At 34.4% G+C, this 11,047-nt stretch overlaps 1 protein-coding gene across 1 annotated transcript in view; it reads left to right on the forward strand.

The window, feature by feature from the left end:
- Nucleotides 1–1,763, forward strand: part of LOC144436726 (receptor tyrosine-protein kinase erbB-3-like) — a 4,172-nt gene extending 2,409 nt beyond the window's left edge. Inside the window, exon 4 of the mRNA XM_078125579.1 lies at nt 373–1,763. Coding sequence (XP_077981705.1) covers nt 373–1,276 — 904 coding nt within the window. The 3' untranslated portion in view covers nt 1,277–1,763. The remainder of the gene's footprint in view (nt 1–372) is intronic.
- Nucleotides 1,764–11,047: the final 9,284 nt, after the last annotated feature.

An 11,047-nucleotide genomic window follows, 5' to 3' on the forward strand; every position in this document is an offset into this window, starting at 1 on the left:
GGGGACATTGGGTGGTGTAGCTGCTATAAAATATGATTACCAGTATACTTTATTACAATATATCCCATTCGTGATATTAGACAGGGTTCCCAAACCACAGCACAACCACTGAAATAAGCAAATTTACTGCAATGTCAGAATGTACCAAACATTACGCTTTCGTATAACAAAAGGGATAATTTTTATATCGTTTTCTTCTTTTTTCTTGGGGTGGGGGTTGTCTGGAGCACCTTCACATGCTGTAATTATCCATGGAGTTGCCAACCCCCTCGCCAACGCCACTCCGGGTGCATCCCTCATTAGTATAATGAATAAAAAGAGAAAAGCATGATACATATAGTTATTATAAAACTGTACTGGTATCTTTTACAGGGACGAATGGAATTGTCCGTTGTTGAAAAGGTTCAAGGGTGAAAGAGATGGTATATATACGAAGACAGTAAGACCCCTCCCGCCACTTCCAACAACACCACAACCAGATTCGAAAAGGTTGGCTTCTAGATTTCGTATAGAAGAAGCCTTGGAGAATGAATTACAAGATGCTGAGTTTTATGAGAAGGGGTCAATAAAACACCAAAGGGCCGAGAACATCGATCCAGAGAAACCATATGGTAGTTCACCACTAAGGGTAAAACATTCGAGGGAGAGTCAGTACGACTCTCGTGATACACTCTCGCGTTCCAGTGTTGCCTCCTCTGTCATTTCAACAAATATAGGTCACACGAAACAAAACCCTTTGTATGCGAATCAACATACATTGGTTGTTACCGAACTTCGAGAACGCAACATGAACTGTCGTTCTCCAGGTTTCCAAAGTGATGAATCAAGGAAAGTGCCTGGTGTCCCTGCTTTATATCCTCATGGTGCACGACCTAAGACAGGAAAGGCACCTGCAAGCAACATGGCAAGGAGAAGGTTCTATCAAGATGATCTGGAACCTCGCTACACTAAACCCCCTGAGAGAGATGCTAGTGAAAACCAGAGATTCTCAGTATCTTTTGACGACCCTGATTACGTCTTGTCTATTAAAGAGATTCCATTCGATACTCAAGTTATACCTGATCTAAGTGAGGGATCTACAAACAGAAGTTACAACCAGGGAAATCCAGTTTACGCAAAGATACAGAAAAAGGAAAAGAAAGTTTCCAAACAGCACATGTCTGTAAATAATAACCAACAACACTACAGAAATAGAATGTCGCCTGCCACTGATGATGCATCAAGTGAAGTCAGCGCGGAATCAACGGCTGGAGACAATGTTCTCCTTTTTTTTTAAAAGTGAAAGTGTAGGAACGACTACTTCATGGGATAGGAACAAACTTTGCAGGAGATGGAGTTTTGGTGAAAATCGACCACTTTTACATGTAAACAGCACATGGATTTATTTTCACTGCTGTAATAAATGAATCCTGTGTGCGACGAACGAATGTCACATTCTGAACAATAGGGAACTTGCAATCTAGACTGACCATGCTCAGATGCAAAGGACTATGGGATTATCTGTGGTTATCGTAATATCTTATCTGGAGCTACCAATGAAATAAACCTCCCACACTCGTCAAGCTAAATATGAATTGATCATTCGTGGTTATAAACAATTTAACAGCATTGTTTATACCCCGGTAATACTAATTGATTAGTATTTATTACCACATTTCCCATGGTGCAACATTCAACATGGCGGTTTGCAAGTTCCCTATTGAAGACAGTCTTATTTTGAGTGAAGAGTTTGTAACATAAAGTAACAGATTTCTTATTTAAGTCTTATTGACTAAACTTTACATCTTTTTCTGAACTAACAAACATTGACATATAAATATGAACACTCAAAGTTATCATAGTGATGAATATTAAAAGGGTACATGAATGCAAATTTTTTAAATATCACAGGTCGTGGTGCAGTAGTGTAGGTGTTCTTGGGATATTCATTTCACCATATGTGCCACCAACATTATATTTACACTAGTAATAGCATTCACTAATATTTACAGATATGTGAGAGAGAGAGAGAGAGAGAGAGAGAGAGAGAGAGAGAGAGAGAGAGAGAGAGAGAGAGAGAGAGAGAGAGAGAGAGAGAGAGAGAGAGAGAGAGAGAGAGAGAGAGAGAGAGAGAGAGAGAGAGAGAGAGAGAGAGAGAGAGAGAGAGAGAGAGAGAGAGAGAGAGAGTGTGTGTGTGTGTGTGTGTATCTTCTTTGTCACAAAAGATAACTTTAGAAAGTGTAACGGGACTAAATATACTGTATTCAAGAAAATCGTATGTATTTCTTAAACGGAATCTAAGTAAACACTATGTTGTTTCTTATGAATTAACAGCTTAACATATTTGTGTATATGAACAATTTGTAGTTTTTGGGAGAACAATGGTTAGGTGAATAGTCTAAATATGAATTCACAGTACTACAGTTTTTATGTAATTACCAAATTAGTCAGAACATTTTTTTTGTAAACTTGAGATTAAAACTGTGCACAAGCAAAATTAAATGCACTTGTATAACAATATTTCAGAATTAACATGCAAAAGGTTGACTGGACATAAAGTTACGATTTTACAATCTTTCTACCTAGTTCTAAGGTTAAAGTAAAGTAAAGAGTTGATTGTGAGCTATGTAAATACACCATTAGTTACAAGAAAAAACTAAAAACAAAAGAACACACAGCTGGCCTGTGTACCAGAAATGGCAATAAAGTGTTCGCACCTGTCATTTTCCTTAAATGCATGCTTTATGTTATTGTTATTTTAGCCAGGACTTCAATATGTACACAGAATTTTGACATTTTAATGTCTGCTAATAATGTGTCATTTTTGTAATTATATATATGGTTATTATATAGTCGACATTTAGGCATAGATATAAGTTCAACAATCTGGATAGAACCGGACAATTTACCCTATTGCAAACAGGATGAACTGAATTACATATCAAAAGAGAAATATATATGGAAAGCTGATGATTTTTTTTCCTTAGCAAATGTGATACATTTTACAAACATATTCAAGTTTTGGTTATCTCTTTCAATACTTACACTTTGTTTTTCTCGTCAAAATACTGTTACCCAAGCTTTTTGAAATGCTGCATTTCAGCAAAAAATGTGTAAAGAAAATAAAACCCCAGAATAGATCAGGTGTTATGGGTCACAGTAGACTGAATTAAAATTGAATATAGTACTTTTCATGAAATTAAGCAACTTTTGTCACAAGGATGAGTTGTGATTTACCACATTTCATTTCATATGATTTACCACATTTCATTTCATATGATGTACCACATTTGATTTCATGATTTACCACATATGATTTCATGATTTATCACATTTGATATCATATGATTTGCCACATTTGATTTCAGGATTTACCACATTTGATTTCATATGATTTATCACATTTGATATCATATGATTTGCCACATTTGATATCATATGATTTATCACATTTGATTTCATATGATTTATCACATTTGATATCATATGATTTACCACATTTGATTTCATATGATTTACCACATTTCACTTCAAATAAATGCATTGTTTTCTAAATTGTTTAACTAAAACTGGGAGATTTCATTGAAATGTTACTTTGGTTTATTTGTATCACCGTCTTAGTGAATAATAAATTCAGAAATTTGTTGCAGATATATATTCTTCTGTATTGCTACAAACAGTGGGAGTTAGTTGAACAGAGGTTAAGATTTCACTCAAATTTGTCTGTTTGTAAACATGATATCTAACAAAGTCATGGATTGCTTTCACTCTGGGAAAAGATTGCAAAGACCAAAAGGGAACTTGCAATCCAGACTGAGCATGCCCAGATGCAAAGGACTATGGGATTATCTGTGGTTATTGTAATAACTTATCTGGAGCTACCGATGAAATAACACTCCCACAGTGGTCAAGCTAAATATGAATTGATCATTCGTGGTTATAAACAATGAAACAGTATTGTTTATGATACTAATTGATTAGTATTGTAATCACATTTCCCACGATGCAACATTCAACATGGCGGGTTTGCAAGTTCCCTATTGATTAGGTTTGCAAGATGCGATTCTGAATCTTAAATTCAAGGGGGACACCACTCCTAAATGCATCTCCATAAATTTTGGATTCTGGAGTCTTTTCATGGTTTTACTTCACCAACATTACATTTCTGAGTAACACCTTATAGAATTTGTGCATAATTTAGAGAATTTTTGAGGCTATAGGCCACATTGCCTCATGGGAGTCAGCAGAAAGGCATATGCAATAGTTGAACAATGTATATTCACGACTGCTAAGTGCACATTACCTTCAGTGAAAACGCCATATGAATATTCAAAATTCTAATGAGGCACAAGTTCAAACTGTTTCTCTGAAAGTAATGCATTTGATGTAAAATCATAAAAAGACTCTCCAGAACTCAAAGTTTGTGAAAATGCTTTTACTTCCGGGAGTGCTATTCCCCATGAAATATGATTTTAGTGATGCCATGGTAAAATGAAAACTAATTGTTGCATGTAAACACTTATTGAAGTTGTATATTTTAATTAACTCAATGTTTTCTATATCATAAAATTAAGAATCACAAATGGAGAAACACCCAGAAATTTTTATTTGAATTCCCATGCTTTTTTAATTCACTAAGAGCCAATTAAATCATATTTAATTAAACTAAATAATTAAATTGTATTCTTAAAGGGGTACAAGCTGAGTTTATATGTTTTCAGGGTGTAATATTTGCTGTATATTATGACAGTACCCTGTGATGCACGAGTGCAAGTATGGCATACTCGGGGTATTTGCATGAGTGCTTGCAGTGTTCTCTGCGACAACACTTTCACAAGCTGTTATCAGTATGGCACTGTGCAAATATCACTAGTATGCATGCGCACTGGTGCAAGTATAGAGGGTGGATGAGAAACCTCTCCACTGTCTAATGGTACAAGTAATCTCTGGTATATATCTAATAATAAAAGCTACTCAAAGTTTTCTTCTTAGTGATGTATACTTAACTATCACTTCAAATTAACTGAACTCAAACCAGGTACTAGGATATAACTTATAAAACGACTCAATTTATTATACATATAAGACTAAATGTACAGGAACTCCATACTATGCAATCAACAGTTCTAACAATGTCAAAACACAAATTGTAATGTCATAGAAAGCATGCATAGACATTAACAACATATTACTAGAATAATTTCAATAAAAAATGAATTTTTTGTAAGTATTATAACTTGAGTAAAACTTATATAAACTCAGCTTGTGCCACTTTAATTAACTTGACTAACTTGATTAAATTTTAATTCATAACAAAAAATTATGGATGGAAAATCCTGGAGTTAGGGACCATTGCACAATGTTGCACAAGCTCAACAAACCCCCTCCCCTCCCCCTACCAAACGTTTACATATGCGACATCAAACATTTATATATGATGTAAAAGTATGTAAACTGTAGCAGTCACACCACTACGATCGATGTAATGTAAAAACATGATTGTAAACACATTGAAACACCACCAGAAACCCAGCAACATATCTCACATTGGAAGTAAATTTTTCATCATCTTAGTAGTAAATACAAAAGCTGTTATCATTGAAGGAGTGAAAATTTTCCATCGAATTTGGTTAGAAGTGCGAAAATGAAGCTCAGCAGTCGTATTGACACCAGACCCCCTCCCTCCCTAAATGAACGAAGTTTGCTTGTGTGACACTGTGCGATCATCCCTTAATTAACTTGTATCTTTAATTAAAAAGACATGTTTTTATTTATATTAACTAATTGTGAATGGAACATCCTGTAATCAATTAACTTGTAACTTTAATTAAAAAGACATGTTTTAATTTATAATAAGAAATTGTGGATGGAACATCCTTTAATTAATTAACTTGTATCTTTAATTAAAAAGACATGTTTTAATTAAAAATAACAAACTGTCATTGGAGACAGTCATTGAAAGTACAGCAAGACTAATTACTAATAAACATGCAGTAACGACTGTTCATTCTTTACTCAGAGTCAGGGAAAGAATTCACACAATATAGTCATTACAAAGTATCTTTATTTTCTTTCAGAATACAACATCAGTTTGTTGGTAAATTCAGTTCATATCAACAAACTAAAGTTCAACTACATGTACATGTAAACACACAAGAAGTCTTGAATCCAACAGGATGTCTCTGCCGCGCGCCCCAACCCAAAGTACCACACAATACATACACTATAGTAGCAAATATAAATGTGAGTGAACAAAACATTCCAGAATGAGGGATGAACATCTGAAGTAAATATATGAAGACTCTACATGTTATATGTCTAGATTTTGTCTCTAAATATACAGACACTTTCATTTACAATTGCAGCCAGTAACAAACTTTATACACATAGCAAACTATAAAATCACCATATTTACATATATACCGGTAAATGAGGTTAACGTCTGTATTTTTGATAGCAATAATATACCTACATCTCATATTTCTAAAGAAAATCTTGGTTAGACCAAAAAACAGACATATAGTCACTGAACTAGCTCTTAGCTACAAAGTGTGACAATAATATCACAAACATAAAGTTATAAAGTAAATTTACAAATTTTTCAATTTTTTTAAAATTTAATTTTCAATCGTCAAGGCTTTTCAATCCCATTTTAATTCTGTACAAACCCTTGAAGACACTAAAATTAATTTCATGTAAAGCCCGCCCTCACAAGGCTATAAAATGCCATCATCTGACATCTTATTGACCAATCAGAAGCTTTCTTTTGTGCCACTACATGGGTGCAGTCATCTTTAAATAATAGCCCTTGTATTAATGAACGATCCTATTGGGCAATAACTTGTCAATTGCCACAATCAAAAGATTTACATTGAGCATTGAGCTTTTGATCTCTCTTGGTCGATGATCCTCATCAGAATGACAAATTCCATAGTTACAACTGACCACTAGGTGGCGGTAATTTAATGTCCCTGTCTCTTGATCATGGACTGTACATAGCGTCTGATACTGAGAGCCTCCGTGATCTTCCTCTTCATCGAACTACCTAACATCTACGATGGACTAATAATGTAATTGAAAACCCTTGGTGATTTTCAAGATGTGTTATCCTTAAGACACACAAGTTCAACCACCAGGATCTTTTACCTCATGTTATTAATGTTAAGTTTCAGTAGTGTGAGTATATACATTGTTTTGACTCTTACAAGAAATCTAAGCAGTCTTCCTATACTGGTATAATCTGGGCTATCTTACATACCCCAGTTTCCAAATGAAACAAAATATATTCACACAATTTAATCTATTTTTTTAAAATTTGATAGATGAAGTGTTAACACCATTTAAACTAAACTCCAGTGAGATATATAGTGGCTTAATTCAGACACACTGATACTTCACTATTAGCAAGTATTGTTATGCTGGGGAGGAATAATAGGAAGACAATGGATTTCAGGTTTTGTTGTAGTCTCTAAGGTATGCTGTGACGGGGCGCCCTCAATCATCAACCCCTCCCATGTCTGGAGAGAAGAGGCCAGTGAGGGCGGAATGACACGACATATCTTACAGTCTAGTTTTGTTGGTAAACAAACATTCACCATGAAGCAACATAAATAAACAAATGCTTGTCACATGACCAAATAATTCTGTTAAATTTATAACAGGAACAGCACAATATTTTGAATATTTTCTGGATGCTAGATATGGAAAATGACACAACACACTTAGTATCTGACAAAATAACAATAAATTTGATCATTTCTAGTGGTTTGTATTTAACAAGACATCACAATCTCAACATACTTTAATCTTGAAGGTGAAAATCTTTAAAGACTGTCACTTTTTGTTTCTCACTATAAAATAATTACTCTCTTCATTTTTATAAGGGGCAATAATGTCTAAAGTCAGATGTATATTAAAATGCAGTCTATTACACTAATCATAACTATACAGTTCCTGTATTTATGTACCCTGTCGTTGATATAATGTTAAGACACTGTTAGGGTTTAGTCAAAAATACACAATATCTATAAATTTATGTATATATGTAGCTGGCTTGTAACCATCAATATGATACTTATAAGACAAAATCACAACCTTTATACAGTCCAATATACATTTTTTAACCTGACAAGACTTGCTTCAAGGATGAGTCAAGATACAAGACAAAACCATAGACCCTGGAATGAACAGGATTGAAAACTGCATCCGTTCTCCTACAAATAATGTTTTTAAGTGTCTGTTATCACCTTTTAATTGTATATTACACATACATGAATTACTTGAAGCTCGGAAACTCTGGAAGTCATTCACAAAAGTGTAATATCAATCATGTGTCTTCATGAACATGATCATGTACAACGGGTACATATTTAAAAGTTGACTCAGGGTGCTATGGTGGTAACACAATCTGAGCAAAATCTGATGAGGTGAAAGTGGCTATTACACAGGGTTAGATGTGGGAAAGTGGGGATCACCCGGAATAAAACAATGGAAATAGAGGTAAATAAGGGCATCTACCTGCTTTCACCACATCAGATTTTAATCAAATTGGTGGTACCATGGACAAGAAAGAGTCTGTGGTGGAACTAAAGTTACTGCTCACCCCTGAGAAATCATAAGCAACTCTTTCCCCAAATATAAATGGCAAGGCATATATTATATTTACATAGTAAATGATGCAGTAGAGCAAATCACTGCATTGATTCAGTCTTACCCACCTGTTCTATATTGTTGTGTTTATTCCTGTCAAACCTTAAAATACAAATTCTTGATAATATAATGGATATTTCGACATTTACATCTATGTATAAATTATACTACATTAGCAACACCATGTCTACTGATATGAACAACAAACAAACAAACAAGAAAATAAACAAACACACACAATTAGTCTAAAATAAATTCACAAATCAAGGCGTTTGGTGTAAAAATAACAAAATCTCAGTTTGGGAGAAAATATTAGATAATTATAAAACTACTAGTAACACAAATAAAGACATAAATGGAACTCTTACAACATTCAAATACAGGTATAGTCGGTAAGTTACAGGGTGCCCTCACACATCGGTCAACAGGAGGGTGGAGCAACACAACATATCTCTCAGTCTAATAAAGGTAATGCTATATAGAATATATATAATTCTCGGTACCTGCAATAGCATTCTACCACCAATGGTTTGTCATAAAACTAACTACTATTTGATTTCTTGGTTGTCGTCATAACTTCCACTCCAGGCACTACACATGCATTACTATATACACACATCTGAATAAGTCAACCATCTTGGTCTACTTTGACTCTATGGTGTGAGGTAAAATGCTATTACAGGTGCAGAGAATAAGTCAACCTTCTTGTTCTATTTTGACCTTCTAGTGTGAGGTAAAGTGCTATTAATGCTGATATTTTTCCTGTACATCTGTCAATAATAATAATAATAATAATAATTATGAATGCTGTACATATTTAAATTTCAAATGTTATAGAATTCCAAACTCTGATTTACATATTTGATTTCTAAACACTGTAGAACCCTAAAGAACTAATTTACATATTCTGATTCTAAATGTTGTAGAACCCAAGGGTTTAATAGGGAACTTGCAAACCCGCCATGTTGAATGTTGCATCATGGGAAATGGGATAATAAATACTAATCAAATAGCATCGTAAACAATAATGTTACATTGTTTGTAACCACGAATGATCAATTCATAGTTACCCTGACCATTGTGGGAGGTTTATTTTATCGGTAGCTCCAGATTAGGTATTACAAGAACCACAGATAATCCCATAGTCCTTTGCGTCTGAGCATGCTCAGTCTGGATTGCAAGTTCCCTATTTACATGTTTCAGTATTTAACATTGTTAAACTGTGAATTATAGAACTTACTTCTATTCTAAACATTGTAGAACCCTTCTCAGTTCTAAACACTGTAGAACACAAATGCCTAATTAACATATTCTAACTCATGCCATAGTAGACTCCAAATTACCTAATCTGCATATAATAATTCTAAATCTTTTAAAACTGAATTTACACGTACAAGTTCTAAACATTCTGTACCCAAAGCCCTTATTTGCATATCTTTGTAGAACTGAAAATGTCTAATCTACAGTCTGATTCTAAATACTGTAGAACCCCCAGACCCGAAATCCCTCATTTTCATATTCAAATTCTAATCATAAAACTGAAATGACCTAATCAGACAATCTACATATTCTATGTTGCAGAACCTAGTAATAAACATATTCTAATCACTGTAGAATCCCAGAGACTTCACTTACATAAATTATGTTGTAGAACCGAAATTTGCATATTGTGATTCTAAACGTAGTAGAACCCCCCAAAGACTTAATTCACCGTATCTGATGCAGGGTTTTTCAGATCTGAAAGAGTGTGATCATAGTACAGTATCACAGATCACGTCTAAAAGGTACGGACTGTGATACTATTTTCACTTTCCAACAGGTAGGTGGGCAACAGCAATGTTAGTTAGGCAGCTTTATCATAGTACAGAATATTGTGGTGCTGTCACATTGTCGTAAACCACAGCCTCTTTTTTTACAGCACCGCCCAAGACGTACCGTCGTGAGGCTGCAGAAAAAATATCAGCTCTGGGTAGTGAGAATGTGTTGTCAGTGCAAGTCCATTGATTAGGTTTCATTCAACTTACAGTAACAAGTTGGGAACCCCTAGGTCCCTGTATCAAGCTTACTGGCAACTCCCTAGTTCCATGAATAAAAGAGCCAGTTGTCAACCCCCTAGTTGCATGGATTTTCATGAAGATTTAACTTGCAATTCCCCTATTTCTTCATACAATGGTATATGCAGCAAAATTAGGGTGCACACAATTGTTACTTTACTGTATGGAATGTTGAATGAAAATGTGCGTGGTGATCATTGTGTAGTTTTGCTGTTGCTGTTGCCCTGTTAGTAAATCTACACCAAAGCTAGCTAGCTACCAATGCTGCGGTAAGAGCTGGTCTATAAAATGATTAGAGTAGAGAAATTAACACAAACCAAACAAACACGAAATAAAATAAAAGAAATGAAAATCAATATTAAATA

Source organism: Glandiceps talaboti, chromosome 6, assembly GCF_964340395.1.
Source record: "Glandiceps talaboti chromosome 6, keGlaTala1.1, whole genome shotgun sequence".
Lineage (NCBI taxonomy): Eukaryota > Metazoa > Hemichordata > Enteropneusta > Spengelidae > Glandiceps > Glandiceps talaboti.